Below are 15358 nucleotides of genomic sequence, written 5' to 3'. Positions count from 1 at the left end.
ACACATCAGCCAAGAATGAGTTCACATTGAACTGGGGATTACCTTAAAATGGAAATGAGTCGGGGTCTACACTGTGTGGATGTTTCTCAAACTTACAGCAAAACACATAATCTTTAGGGGGTTTAAGTAGCAACAAAACCCCCAACATTAGCAAATCAATTTTGCTTTGATCTAGCTACATGAATAATGGAAATGCAGCACTTCCCCAAAGAGAAAGCTAAAGGAGAAAAAGATAACCACCTCTAAAAATGTTCACTGAAGTCACAATTGGTGTGACCAAAAATTGCAAACAAAGTTACATTAGATAAGAGGGGAAAGATTGCACGGGAATTTTCTCACTCTGAGATTTCTGATAGGAGAAAAACTGCAGGAAGTCTATGACTTGTTTCCTTACCTCTACTTTCTGTTACTCTGTTTTTATCATAATCTTGCAAACTACTGAAATTGTGAAATTGTGAAATTGCTGAAATTGTGAGTTCTTGAGAAGAGGGACTTGTTAAAATGTCTTTTTCCTTTTTACTTTCTAAACTAAAATTTGAGTATAGATATCCTGCTCTGAGATGATGTCATGGCTTGAGGCTGGGTGCCTTTAAGAAACCACAGGGAAGAGTTACAGGAGGACTAGAGAGGTCCAGGGCTGAACTGGAAAGTGTAATTTTTTTGTTATTTCATTCCCAGAATGCCTGCCTTTAGTCTTTATAAGGGACAGCATGAGCCGCCTCTTCCCCTTCTCCTCTCCCTTCTCCCTTCTGACATGGGCTCCCTTATCTCCTGTTTGGCATGGGGGAGGGTTTTGTCCTCGAGCAGTCTGTTAGCTGGGCAAAGTTGAATTTCTATCTGTGTCATTTTGGGTGTGGTGTGGGGGGCAGTAGCAGGGAGTATGGCGGGGTGGAATTTGAGGCCTGGATTTTGGCTTGGTTTGGTGGAGGTTGGGAATACTTAGGCCTAAGGAGGTTCTTGGATAACAGTGGCCTACGGATTTCTTTGTATTTTATATGCTTTGCACTGTAGGATGTGGTTCATGGATAGCAATTCCATTTAAACTTTCAATAATCTGTATTTCTATCCAATCCTGTGTGGAGTTTTTCCTTAACTACTTTGGGAAGAGTTAGAGAGCCTGTCTCTCTCCTTAAACTGAGACAGATGAAGAATGAAAAAATGCAGGTCTTATTTTAGCAATGTCAGTAAAACATTCTTAACCCAGCTGGGCCAAAACTAGTGATTTTACTTTAAAAGCAAATCCCAGCCTCAGGCTTCAGGCCCATAAATATTCACACAGTAGGAGAGAGGCAATTGTAATCAGACAGATGTATTTTCTAATAATTAAGGTATTGCTCACATTGTGACATAAAAAAGAAAGAAAAGATGCCTCAGAGAAGATTTATTCTCCTGCAGAAGAGGAGGAAAAATTGTCTGTGGCACTCAGTGCTTGTACTGCCCTTTGTGCAGTCCTGCCTTGCTCCATGCTTTTAACTTAATTATTTATGAAATGCCATCTGAGTCTGGTAGGGGCCTTCTGCAGCTGCTATCTCCTGCTGGCTGCTTGCTGACTGACAGGTTCTTGATTTAAAAGGAGCTGTATGTTCAGTCATTAACTGCCTGCTGATTAGGGGGTGTTTGGCGGGGTTTTGTTTGCTGCGTGGGGATTCTTGTTCAGCTGGGAGGTAGGAATACAGCAAGTAGAGCTTTTGGTACTTTGTGTGGGTGCTGGAGTAAGGCAGAAACTCTTCCAGACAATGTGGGACTGTGCAAAGCCAATGTTGATGAGCTACAGGTGAAGAAAGTACCCTTGGCGTGTTAGTGATGCCAGCCTAGACATGTCTTGGGCATGGACATGTTATGTCTGTGTTTCTCATGGGGCTGCAGGTGATGGGTTCCCCCCCTGCATGAGATGTGCAGAGATCTAGGTACTTTGTGTCCAAGGACCTGCAGAAGCTGGCATGCAGACTGCTCACTACTGAGGACAAACAGACTGTCAGCAGGGTCCCCATGCTAGAATGCACGGAGCATTTCTATACTATGGACAATATGCTGGGTGAGAGCTTATGGATCCACAAGGATGTTAAGTGTGGCAGAGTGCTGGGAATTTAGAATAGAATAGAATAGAATAGAATAGAGTAAAGTAGAATAGAATAGAATAGAATAGAATAGAATAGAATAGAATAGAATAGAATAGAATAGAATAGAATAGAATAGAATAGAATAGAATCAGGCTAGAAAATTTGTTGCAGATCTGATTTCTCACCCTGATCAGTTGACAGTCTCCTTTAAACAGCGTAAGGAAGGCTGCATGATAAGCAGAAACTTGGCTGCAACACACACAAAAAAAAAAAGTAGCAGTATCCAGAAAGTGGAAGCAAAAACAGACTGCAAAGGAAGAATTTAAAAACACTGTGCCAGTGTGCTGAGAATGCAGAATTAAATTTGCATTGGCAAGGGGAGATTTAGGGCAACAAGAGCTTCCCCAGCTACATAAACAATGCAGGCCTGTAATTGGTGGTCCAGTGACAGGGGATACAGATAGATTAGAGAAGCCCAGTGCTGCCTTTGTCTTCACAAGCAGGACCCTAAGTCTCGGTGCCCAGAGGCAGGGTTCAAGCAAAAGAAGAACTACCGGTAGTAGGAGAAAATTGAGTTTGCTTCTGCAAACTTGTGAGGACACAACTTCATGAATGCAGAATAATCCTGCACCAAATTCTGCATGTGACTACCTGCTGCATGAAGTAAAGAAAGTTGTGAAGACTGTGCACTCTGAAATGGTGAAAGTTCCAGAAATAAATATTCCAGACAGAACAGTGACAGATATGTTTTATTCAAAGTATCTTAATTCTACTTTTTATGAATAAAACTATTGATGGTTTACCATAATAAATGATTTACTCTGAAATCTTCTTTCTGGCTCTTTCTTTTTAGTTATATCAAATTACTCTGCTTCCTTTCATTCATCCTCCTTCTCTTCTACACTCGTAGTTCCTGTGGAGGTGAAGACAGTACATAGAGATGCATTGTATTGTAGAAGTACTGGCAAGTAATCCCTCGAACCTAGCACATCATTCCAGGACTATGGTCTCTGCCTCAGACCTCCTTCCCCACTTCCTTGCACTGCCAATACTCAAATTTAACTGTTCTACAATGTTTGTCAGCTGCCAGACAGACTTGGTGCACACATACTGACTGCCAGCCAGCCCATATGTAACACTCTAATAGCCAAAGAACATTTCCTACTTAGACGGTATCTTAAGAAATGTGGAGCAACAGGGATGGAATTCCTGTGTTGAAAAAAATTATGGCAATGGGAGAGAGAATATAAGGTTGCAAGAAAACAGATTTTGTTACATCTGCTCTTCACAGTATGCATGTTTTCTTCACATAATTTACTATAACATACTCTTGCTAAAGACAAGGCGAACAATATATTATCTCATTAGTCTTACTGCTTAAAAGTGTATAAAATCATCCCGCTCTCCAATAGAGCCCTAAGAGAAACAGAGCTGGAAGGAAATTTGACATCTATCACATTCTAATGTTGTCATGCATTGGTCTCTACACCTAGGCTGTCGCTGGCAGATACCATTTGTCCATTTGTTCTGGGGAAAAAACCCAACACAATAAGCAATCAAAAGTTTCATTGTTCATTATGAGAACTAGGTTCAGTCAAAATGGTTATTTGAGTCCAAGAGACTATGAGACAAGCCATGCTCAATGAACTTTTGCCAAATCCAAAGCAGAGCTATGCAGGAGACCTGCTAATATTTATGATTCAGACCTGGGGGTCCTGTACAATGTCAGTTCTACACATCAGATCAGCTAGCTGGCTAGTTTGGCTAAAGCCAGAGAACACCTTCAGAGGTGATGAGTAAAAAATGCTAGCAAATAAACGATACAAATTCCAAGAGCTGATCTAAATGTTTAGAGTACACCTCCAGGCATTTTCATATGGCTTAATAGCCTTATCAATCCCTATGGATAGTGCTTTGCTTTGACTTACTGTAAAATGGACTGATTAAAAATGGATACCTTCATCTTCTGTTCTGTACATCTATACATAAGCTTGTCTATGTTAATAAGTAGAAACAACACAACTGGGTGGAGGCTATAGGCTGAATATGCAGAAACATAGATGCATCCTTTTGTTGCTTCTTGGTAATCTGGCACTCAAAACAGGCTTCTGAACAGCCTGGAAGAAAACCTGAGCATCTGAGTTCCAAATCTCTTTGGTTTATAGGAGAAACAAACCAACCAGAGACTATTCCACCTGAAATGCATAACGGTATTAAAATTTTGTTTCTTCAGGTTTGTTTTGCTTGCTTTTGAACTTCAGCTGAGAGAATAAGAAGTTCCATTCATGACAGAAAAACAGAGTGCTCAAAACCCCCTACATTTCCCAGAGTCTGAAATCTTCTCTCACATTTTTGCAACAAAAAAACATTTGCAAGTGCAATCACTTACAAGCTCAGCTCTGCAAGTGCTGTCAGCTGTAGGTGCATAGATAATGCTGCACAGAAGTGTCACTTCTACTATGTGCTGTTACAGTAGAGGAACTTGACTATCAAAACCGCTTTGCATCTATAGAGGAGTGCTCCCCTTATCACAATATCACACTATCACTAAGGTTGGAAGAGACCTCAAGGATCATTGAGTCCAACCTGTCACCACAGACCTCATGACTAGACCATGGCACCAAGTGCCATGTCCAATCTCCTCTTGAACACCTCCAGGGATGGGGACTTCACCACCTCCCTGGGCAGCACATTCCAATGACTAATGACTCGCTTGGTGAAGAACTTTCTCCTCTCCTCCAGCCTAAACCTCCCCTGGCACAGCTTGAGACTGTGTCCCCTTGTTCTGGTGCTGGTTGCCTGGGAGGAGAGACCAACCCCTTCCTGGCTACAACCACCTTTCAGGTAGTTGTAGAGGGCAATGAGGTCACCCCTGAGCCTCCTCTTCTTCAGGCTAAACAATCCCAGCTCCCTCAGCCTCTCCTCACAGGGCTGTGCTCAAGGCCTCTCCCCAGCCTTGTTGCCCTTCTCTGGACACGTTCAAGTGTCTCGATGTCCTTCTTGACCTGAGGGGCCCAGAACTGGACACAGGACTCAAGGTGTGGCCTAACCAATGCAGAGTACAGGGGCACAATCACCTCCCTGCTCCTGCTGGCCACACTATTCCTAATGCAGGCCAGGATGACATTGGCCCTCTTGGCCACCTGGGCACACTGCTGGCTCATGTTTAGGCGGCTGTCAATCAGCACCCCCAGGTCCCTTTCTGTTTGGCAGCTCTCCAGCCACTCTGACCCCAGCCTGTAGCTCTGCATGGGGTGGCTGTGGCCAAAGTGCAGCACTCGGCACTTGGACTTATTGAATGCCAACCCGTTGGACTCTGCCCATCTGTCCAGTCGGTCAAGGTCCCTCTGCAGAGCCCTTCCACCCTCTAACTGACCAACATCTGCTCCTAACTTGGTGTCATCTGCAAATTTGCTGATGAAAGGCAGATATCCCTAAGGTCTCTTTGGTTTGATAAATGGACCTCTTAGCAGCAGCATGACTTCAGCTGATTGGCATGCAGCATTTAAAGCAATGGTTTACTCAATTTTATTACTAGTATTATTATTATTGTAATGATGCATGCTCCATTCCTCACCTTGATGCTCCTGATCTTCATTTTCTTGCCGTTTGCTTTCCTCCTCTGCCTCTCTTGCATCCCTTCCTGGGTTAAGAGTTTCATGAAGAGAAGATTCATCATCCTTATCCTCAGCAGATTCATCAGTGGCTGAAAAATGAGAAATTAGAAATATCACAGAGAATTAATTTTACAGATTTGCACTCAGCCATTTTCTTTCATGCAGTAGCTGTAACTCTTACCTAAGTTTGCTGAAGTCTTTACTCACATGAGATATCCCACAAATTGTCTCTAACTGTTTATAACCAAATTTGTATTGGTATGCAATGACAAAGTCTAAAATGATAAGCAGGTTCCCCAAGACAGTTGTATCTCATTATGCTACATGAGTTAAACAAGATGCACACATATTGTGTAGTTTACAAACAGACATGGAAGTTTCTAACATTCCATATGTAGTAAATTATAGGAAAACAAAACAGAACAAAAAAATCCCAACTCAATCCAAACACAAATAAAACCAAATACAAGTAAAAAACCCAAACCAAACCAAAACCAAACAAACAGAATAAATGAACAAACCAAACAAAAAATCCCCAAACCTCTCACACCACTCGATATTAAACCTGAAAAACATCATTTCAAGGGACAGGTAAAGAATGGAGTTGCCAGCTGTCCAGGGGAACAAACCTGCAATTGGTGGGTCTTCCTCCTCTTCAATTACTGCTGCTTCTGCTCTTTCTTCCACTGCTTCTGATGCAGCTGCTTCTGCTGTTACCAGGGAGACTTTTCTGGGAGAAGGTGGGTTTTCCCCATGTGGGGTCCAGAGTGTTAATTTGGTAATTTCTGATGCTTTCCATTTTGGTTCAACAAGTAACGAGGGTTCATCCTCTTCTTCTTCTTCTTCCTCCCCTTTATCCTAGAAAGCAACTCATGAAATACAGCATGTCATCTCACATACATTAGAGAAGTAACTAAGATAATAGTTTTGTACACTAAAACCTCTCAAAACAGCAATGATGTGGCCCTTTAAAGTTTTTGCAGGTGGAAGGACTTCAGCAGCTGCAAATCTTGGAAGAGAACTACACTTTCAACATTGATGAAGTCAGTTGGCTATTACTAATGACCAGTTACAGTACCACAGTATCACTAAGGTTGGAAGAGACCTCAAGGATCATTGAGTCCAACCTGCCACCACAGACCTCATGACTAGACCATGGCACCAAGTGCCACGTCCAATCCCCTCTTGAACACCTCCAGGGATGGTGACTTCACCATCTCCCTGGGCAGCACATTCCAATGACTAATGACTCTCTTGGTGAAGAACTTTCTCCTCACCTTGAGTCTAAACTTCCCCTGGCACTGCTTGAGACTGTGTTCCCTTGTTCTGGTGCTGGTTGCCTGGGAGAAGAGACCAACCCCTTCCTGGCTACAGCCACCTTTCAGGTAGTTGTAGAGGGCAATGAGGACACCCCTGAGCCTCCTCTTCTCCAGGCTAAGCAATCCGAGCTCCCTCAGCCTCTCCTCACAGGGCTGTGCTCAAGGCCTCTCACCAGCCTTGTTGCCAGTTCTTGCAAGCTTGCTTTCTTCAAAGTTTTGTCTTTCCCTTAAGCAAGACATCTTTATTCTATCCAAATATGAAGGAGTCTTAGTAATGGAAAACCAGACCCTGACCCCCAGATGTTCCCTGCAGTTATTAGGAGCTGTGAATGTTAATCTCCTTCCAGGACCAGGACACACCATGGGACAGATTTCCAAAACACAAATCTGCTGGAAATTACCATTCGCATACATAGCATCAAGAAATTCAGCAACATAAGAAAATTTCTTTTGTTTTGTGGTATTCAGAACAAAATGGAATGCAGGCTAAATGTCTAGACAAAAACATTTACATTATTCTGTGGGTTAGAACAGAACAGAACAGAACAGAACAGAACAGAATAGAATAGAATAGAATAGAATAGAATAGAATAGAATAGAATAGAATAGAATAGAATAGAATAGAATAGAATAGACCAGGTTGGAAGAGACCTTCAAGATCATCGTGTCCAACCCATCAACCAACACCACCTAATCAACAAAACTATGCACCAAGCACCCTATCAAGTCTCCTCCTAAACACCTCCAATGATGGTGACTCCACCACCTCCCCGGGCAGCCCATTCCAATGGGCAATCACTCTCTCTGTGTAGAACTTCTTCCTAACCTCCAGCCTAAACCTCCCCTGGCACAGCCTGAGACTGTGTCCTCTTGTCCTGGTGCTGGCTGCCTGAGAGAAGAGACCAACACCCTCCTGGCTACAACCCCCCTTCAGGTAGTTGTAGAGAGCAATAAGGTCACCCCTGAGTCTCCTCCTCTCCAGCCTAAGCAGCCCCAGCTCCCTCAGCCTCTCCTCATAGGGCTGTGTTCCAAACCCCTCACCAACTTTGTTGCCCTTCTCTGGACACGTTCCAGCAAGTCAACCTCCTTCTTAAACTGAGGGGCCCAGAACTGGACACAGGACTCGAGGTGTGGCCTAACCAGTGCAGTGTACAGGGGCAGAATGACCTCCCTGCTCCTGCTGGCCACACTGTTCCTGATGCAGGCCAGGATGCCATTGGCACTCCTGGCTGCCTGGGCACACTGCAGGCTCATGTTCAGCCTACCATCGACCAGCACCCCCAGGTCCCTCTCTGCCTGGCCGCTCTCCAGCCACTCTGACCCCAGCCTGTAGCACTGCATGGGGCTGCTGTGGCCAATGTGCAGAACCCAGCACTTGGATGTGTTCAATCTCATGCCCTTGGACTCTGCCCCTCTGTCCAGCCTGTCAAGGTCCCTCTGCTGAGCCTCTCTACCCTTCAAATGTTTTAGGAAGGTCCTAATTCTTCTAAACTTTAAGCAACAAGGATTCCTGTCTTCAAGTAACAGAAAAAGGATACTCTGCACTTGTCAAAGCTTACACAATAGAGAAGCTAAAGTAAAAAGCAGAATGAAATCTCATTGGGTTCAAAAGAATGCACAAGTTTCTACTCTTTTTTATTTGGTTAGAACTACTTTGACATCAGTGTCTATTAGGCATTTTATAGATCAGATTTACTTAGTTCTCTGATATTCAGTGTAATTTTCACTATTTTTTACCTGTTTTGATTGTATGTATTCACCATGCTGCTCACAACCAATATCAAAGACATATTTGCCACGACCTACAGGCTGCACAGAGATACAAAAAGTGAGAAGAGTTATAAAGTTAGTGGATTCTAAACATCTCAATGTAAAATATCCTTTGCTATGAAATTCATACAACAGTCTACAGCAATATAGTTTGAAAGCAAAGTTGCAGAGAAATTTGGCATTTTATCCTGCAGATCAATTCTGTTAGAAAACTTACACTTACAGTACAAGAAATACTATAAAAGATCAGGAGCCTAGCTTCCTATTTTAAGTCAAACCAGACCACATTAAGGCAATTCCATCCTAACTGTTCATATTAATAGAAAGATTTTTCAGCACACTTACATTTCCTTTCAAGAATCTGCCCTTAAATCTGTGGTTTAGATGGATAAGTTCTGCTTGTCCTTCCTGGATTCCATTTGCCCAGCCACCAACATACTTAGATCCTGTGTCTTTATAGACATATGTACCTTGGCCATGCCTAAGGAGAAAATACTAATTTTGGTTTCTATTGTTAATATTAAGAATTTAGGATGTTGTTACACTTAAGGTATTAAAATTGTATTACTGAAGTAGCTGAAATGACTCAAATTGGACTTAGTTGCCAAAGCCATGCAGTAGAGCTTGGTTTGCTGCAGTCAGTCATGCTTTGAAAGAAACCTTTGCATTTCAACCCCACTGGGTGACTTGAAACACAACTGTAAGAATGAAACAAACCTATTGTGGTTAAACCATTCTCCGGTATAGGTGTCTCCATTTGGATACGTATACACTCCATAGCCATGTCTCTGGTCATCCACCCAGTCTCCTTTAATGAGAACACGACAAAACCAGTGAGATGAGGTTCATTTTATTGTGTGATATTGTGAAATTCACTTTGTAAAGTTACCATACATTAATTATCAGAGAAGGAAAGAAAGCTTTGACACCACTGTGATTCCCTACCATTCCTTACACCATTCCTAACTCTAAGACCTTGCTCTTTTTAATTCTCTATGTCCCTCTCCCCATGTATTTGTGCAGCTGCCAAACCTCCCTTTCATTTTGTCTATCACAATCTGTCTCAGTTATCACTCTCCATTATCATTAGGAACACAAGAAGCCATGTAACAACCTGCTCCTACCTTTAAATTTAGTAATGCATTACAGTTGCATTAGACAATGTGACATTTCCATTCAAATAAAGAGAGGGACTACTTTGACTCATCTGCTAAAATTGTCCTGTCAGTCATGGGGCATGTAGACTCAAAATGATGCTAGGTTGTGTGCCTTAATTAGTTTGCTATTAAAATAATAGTAGTTTAAAAAAAGGAGTCACATGTGCATACGCTCCCATGAGGCAAGAATGGGTTGCTCTACCCATAAGGCAAGAATGGGTTGCTCTTTTTGCTTTCTGGTTGCTCATTTTGCTTTCTACTTCTAGCTCTCACAATCTGAATGTTCTTTCTTACCTAGCTTAGAAAGGAGGGGTGGGGGAGGAATACTGTCTCTTGAAGCCTAACTGATATTCAGAGTGTTTCAGGTTCTCTCCTGGAAGAAGTCAAATGAGTTTCAGCTTCTTCAGATCTCAGAGGCATCCCAATCCCTAAGTGCTCTAATCAGTACACTATTTTTAAGGATGAACCTGGTAAAGTCCTAAAATGCTATATACTAAACACATGTGGTGCTAACAATCATTCAGAAATAATTAACCATACTTTCTTCTATCAAGATTGCATTGGTTTTATAAAAGATACTTAATATTTCTCAGTGCTTGGAATACCTCAAAGAATCACAGACTCACAGAAACATTCAGGTTGGAACAGACCCTCAAGATCACCAAGTCCAATCAATAACCCTGCTCTACAAGGTTCACCCCTAAACCAGATCCCCAAGCACCACATCCAAATGACCTTTAAACACATCCAGGGTTGGTGACTCAACCACCTCCCTGGGCAGCACATTCCAATGCCTGACCGCTTTCCATGAAAAAAATGTTCCTAATGTCTGCTCTAAACCTACCCAGTTGAAGCTTGAGGCCTTTCCCTCTTGCTCTATCACTAATTACCTGCGAGAAGAGACCAGCACCAGCCTCTCTACAACATCCTTTCAGGTATTTGTAGAGCAATGAGTTCTCCCCTCAGCCTCCTCTTTTTCAAACTAACCATCCCCAGCTCCTTCAGTTGCTCTTCATAAGATTTATTCTCCAGGCCCTTCACCAGCTTCGTTGCCCTCCTCTGCACTCACTCCAGCACCTCCACACCTTTCTTCTATTGAGGTGCCCAAAACTGAACACAATACAGAATGTGTGGCCTCATCAAAGCTGAGTACAAGGGGACAATCACCTTCCTGCTCCTGCTGGACACAGCATTTTTAATACAAGCTGGGATGACAAGACCAAACTGATACTAAATACCACACTTGTCACAATAACCAGCATAAAGCCCCATAAATAAAACCTGCTTGTAATAACCGGAGGAATAAAAGGAAAACAGCTTATAGCAAATTTGTCTCCTTGAAATAATACATTCTCAAATTCACTGTCTCCTTGCATTTGGAGAGTGAAGGTGGAATGTGTCCTTCCAGCTACAAAAATCCTTGCAACTGTGTTCAGTGTTTTACCTTCATATTTTGATCCATCTGGATAAAAGAAAATCCCCCTGCCATGCTTTTTGTTTTGAAGATATTCCCCAGTGTAGTAGGCACCATTTTTAAACCTGTAGATCCCCTGAAACATAGACAGAATATCTGTCAGTTCTCAGTCCTGTTTCAATATAGTGCCCAGAACTGCTGAAACGTCAGCATAACCACCGCTGCCTTCTGTCACTGTTTTACCTGACCGCTTCTGAAGCCGTTTTCATACTCTCCATCATACGTATCGCCATTTGGTAGGCGCGCTTTGCCACGCCCGTGTCGCTCACCTTCTGCATTGCGCTCACCATCATACTCCTGAGGAAAGGGGAGGGGGGAAGGAAAAGGAAAAAAAAAAGTGTTTAAGAGGCCTAAACCTGACTGTCTCTCGTTAGCAAACAGGTGATTTCTCAAAGCTGCTCCAGTCCGGTTTGAAACACAGGCTGCAGAACACCTGGCCAGCAGATGCTCGTGCAGACACTTGCAGCAGATCTCGGCACCCACAGGCTTTCCTCACGTCATGTCACGCTACTAGGAAGTATGGATGACTTGTTTTCATTCAGTGGAGAACGGCAGGCAGGTCCCAACTGAAACGGTACAGCCCCGCTTCCAAAACTCCCTTTGCCCACGGAAGAAGTGTCTCGGGAGCTCTCCCAGGTTCGGCACAGCCGGAGGACACTGTTTAGGACACAGCGACCGGCAACGTCCTTTCTTCCCTTCCCCGCTGCCCATCCCCAACCCCCTGCCCAAGGCTCCCGTGGCTGTGACTCATTTCCCGCCCCGCTTGTCCCCAGCGCCCTCGGCGGCCGATGCTTCCAGAGGGGTCGAGCCCCTTGCGGCAGCAGGGGCCGGAAGGCGGAGCAGGGCCGCCTCCACCCGTGCTGCTAAGCCGCCAGCGACACCCCGGCTGCCTCGACGGACCCCTATATCGGTCTCAGCCTCTTCAGTCCCCTCCGAGCTTAGGTCCGACATGGCCGCGGCGTCGCCGTCGCCAAGGCAACCAAGGCGCGCGGGGGGGGTGCCGGGGCGCGCTGCCGGCCGGTGCTGCCACGGCAACCGGCGCTCCGCGGGGCGCGCGGGGGGCTCGTGCTGCTGTCCCCGGTGCTGAGAGCAACGGCCAGCCCCGCCCCTCACTGCACGGCGGCAGGGGGCAGCGGGCAGCGGGGCCGCCCCGTCCCGGATCGCCGCTGAGGAGAAGCACCGCGATCCGAGCAGTAACCGCGAGTGGAGAGCATCGCCCCCCCAGGAGGCTTCCCGGGAGCGCTAGGTTGAAAACTCCCCTACAACATTGCATTGCCAGACCAGCTCAGTTGGAAGCAAATGAAGCTGTATTTACAAGCAAAACTACAATCTAAAATGAAATGCAGCGAGTATGTACAAAATATACACTAGTCACACACATTTACAGGTATTTACAGTTTATAAACAGCACAGGAACCCCCCTGGACAAAACCAGGGGAGCTGGTAACATCTTCCCCTTTCCCTGCTCCCTAACACCCAGCTGTACATGATGGAGGAGAGAAAGAGCAGAGAGCTGTTTTGTTAGATATTCAACAACAACAAAGAACACAGCCAAGGTCAGCAAAAGCCAGCAGAAGCACCAGCCAGAACAGAGGAAGCAAAAAGAGAGAAAGTTTACCTTACCGGCCTGATGTTTATTCTCTATCCAGTGGAATTATGTAGAGCTTATCACTATTTTCCTTTTCATATCCAATGGTGATTTATTTACATTCTACCACTTTCTGTTCAAGATCTGTGGAAAATTTTCAAGGCACAGCCTGAAACTACCATGTGGGGCTGCTTGGTGGCTCTCGACACAGCAGTCCTTGGAGGGATGCAGCAACTACCACATCACTGCTGCATCAATAAACTATGGGGAGGTGGAGTAGGGTTGGTGTGTTGCCTTTACCTAGCACTGATCTCCCTTCTTGAGCTTAGCTTTTCCTGACCTGTACCTTTAGTGTCATGAAACAGGCTGGTGAGGTTTGAGATGGATTCATGAAGGACAGGCTGTGCTTGATGAACCTGATCTCCTTCTGCAACAAGGTGACCTGCTGAGTGGATAAGGAAAAGACTGTGAATATTGTTTATCCGGACTTTAGTAAGGCCTGCCTCCCACACTGTCTCCCACAGCATCTTCCTGGAGAAACTGGCTGCTTATGGCTTGGATGGGTGGATGCTTCACTGGGCAAAAAACAGGCAGGCTGGCCAGGCCCAAAGATTGTTGGTGAATGGAGTTAAATCCAGTTTAAGACAGTCACTAGTGCTCACCAGGGTTCAGTACTGGGGCCAGTTCTCTATAAGATCTTAATCATTGATCCAGATGAGGGGATTGAGTGTACTCTCAGTAAGTTTGCAGATGTCACCAAACTGGGCAGTAATGCTGATCTGCCTGAGTAGGAAGGTTCTGCAAAGGACAGACTAGATTAATGGCTGAGGTCAGTTGTATGAGGTTTAACAAAACCATGTGCTGGGTCCTGCACTTGGGTCACAACAATCTCATGCAACTCTGCAGGCTTGGGGCAGAGTGGCTGGAAAGCTTGAATACTGTGTTCAGTTTTGGGCCCCTTACTACAAGAGGGACATTGGTGTTGCTGGAGCCTGTCCAGAGAAGGTCAGCAAAGCTGGTGAAGGGTCTAGGAACATGTCTTATGAGGAGCAGCTGAGGGAAGTGGGATTGCTTAGTCCCTGAGGCTGAGGGGAGACCTTACTGCTCTCTACAATTCCCCGAAAGGAGCATCAGTATTTTCTCCCATGTTACAAGTGATAAGACAAAAATAAATGGCCTCAAATTGCACCAGAGAAAGTTTAGGTTGGCTATTACAAGGACCTTTTTCACTGAAAGGCTTATCCAACACTGGAATAGGCTCCTCAGGAAGGTGGTTGAATCACCATCCCCATAGGCATTTAAGAGATACATAGATGTGGTGCTTAGGGTTTAGCTTAGGTTTAGCAGCAGACTTGGTAAAGATAGACAATAGTTGGACTTGATCTTAAAGGTCTTCTCCAGCCTAGACAATTCTATGGTTCTATAATTCTCAATGATCTTACTATGTAGGAAATTGTGTTCTGACTTCTCTCCAGTTGATTTCAGACAAGATCTACATAACTCTGATAATTATTTCAGTCACCTCAACCACTCAAGAGCCTCCCACACTGATATGATTAACAGCTAAATCAGTGCAGGGAGACAAGGGAAGGGCTCTCCTTTCTGAAAAGGCCAATAACAGTAGAAAGGAGTAGCTTACAAGGCAGAGAAGCTGGTACATCGTAACCACCCTCAGCCCATACTAATTGGTAATTGAGTACTGTGTCCAGTTCTGGGCCCCTCAGTTTAAGAAGGACATTGAAACACTTGAGCATGGCCAGAGAAGGGCAACAAGGCTGGGGAGAGGCCTTGAGCACAGCCCTGTGAGGAGAGGCTGAGGGAGCTGGGATTGTTTAGCCTGGAGAAGAGGAGGCTCAGGGGTGACCTCATTGCCCTCTACAACTACCTGAAGGGTGGTTGTAGCCAGGAAGGGGTTGGTCTCTTCTCCAAGGCAACCAGCACCAGAACAAGGGGACACAGTCTCAAGCTGCACCAGGGGAGGTTTAGACTGGAGGTGAGGAGGAAGTTCTTCACCGAGCGAGTCATTCGTCATTGGAACGGGTTGCCCAGGGAGGTGGTTGAGTCATCGACCCTGGAGGCATTCAAGAGGAGATTGGATGTGGCACTTGGTGCCATGGTCTAGTCATGGGGTCTGTGTTGATAGGTTGGACTCGATGATCCTCGAGGTCCTTTCCAACCTAAGTGATACTGTGATACTGTGATACTGTAATCCCAGGTGGAAGAGACTTGCTTTGTATTTTATGTTGCATTTTTTAATGTTGTTATGTGATCTGCAGTATTCAAAAACAATTACTCTTTAAAAATCTTTTTTGCCTCAGTGCAGAGTACTGCTCTGTTATTCTTTAAGAGGAAAATGCCCTAACAATCTGCCTT

At 44.6% G+C, this 15358-nt stretch overlaps 1 protein-coding gene across 2 annotated transcripts; it reads right to left on the bottom strand.

The window, feature by feature from the left end:
* Window positions 1-2842: 2842 nt before the first annotated feature.
* RSPH1 (radial spoke head component 1) lies at window positions 2843-13542 on the bottom strand. Of its 2 annotated transcripts, none has more exons than XM_068155299.1 (9): window positions 13332-13542; window positions 11581-11694; window positions 11368-11473; window positions 9484-9574; window positions 9112-9247; window positions 8734-8805; window positions 6307-6535; window positions 5638-5766; window positions 2843-2973 (listed from the first exon to the last, which is right to left on the bottom strand). In XM_068155299.1, exons 1-9 carry the CDS (start codon window positions 13374-13376, stop codon window positions 2939-2941), a joined length of 957 nt encoding a protein of 318 aa, XP_068011400.1. In that variant the 5' UTR covers window positions 13377-13542; the 3' UTR covers window positions 2843-2938. The 2 variants fall into 2 exon arrangements, with proteins under 2 accessions (XP_068011400.1, XP_068011399.1); XM_068155298.1 differs by lacking the exon at window positions 13332-13542 and adding an exon at window positions 12298-12364.
* Window positions 13543-15358: the final 1816 nt, after the last annotated feature.

This window comes from Melanerpes formicivorus, unplaced genomic scaffold (assembly GCF_026170545.1).
Source record: "Melanerpes formicivorus ecotype bairdi unplaced genomic scaffold, bMelFor1.0.p_v2 SCAF_30, whole genome shotgun sequence".
Classification (NCBI taxonomy): Eukaryota; Metazoa; Chordata; class Aves; order Piciformes; family Picidae; genus Melanerpes; species Melanerpes formicivorus.
The sequence above is the reverse complement of the archived record's forward strand: the minus strand, read 5'-3'. Positions and strand labels throughout refer to the sequence as shown.

Coding starts and splice junctions, on each gene's coding strand:
- RSPH1 (XM_068155298.1), bottom strand. CDS start 12,348: ATGTCGGACCTAAGCTCGGAGGGGACTGAAGAGGCTGAGACCGATATA. Junction 9,575..11,367: donor AGATGGATCAAAATATGAAG/GTAAAACACTGA, acceptor TTCTCATTAAAG/GAGACTGGGTGGATGACCAG. Junction 9,248..9,483: donor GAATGGTTTAACCACAATAG/GTTTGTTTCATT, acceptor TTTTCTCCTTAG/GCATGGCCAAGGTACATATG.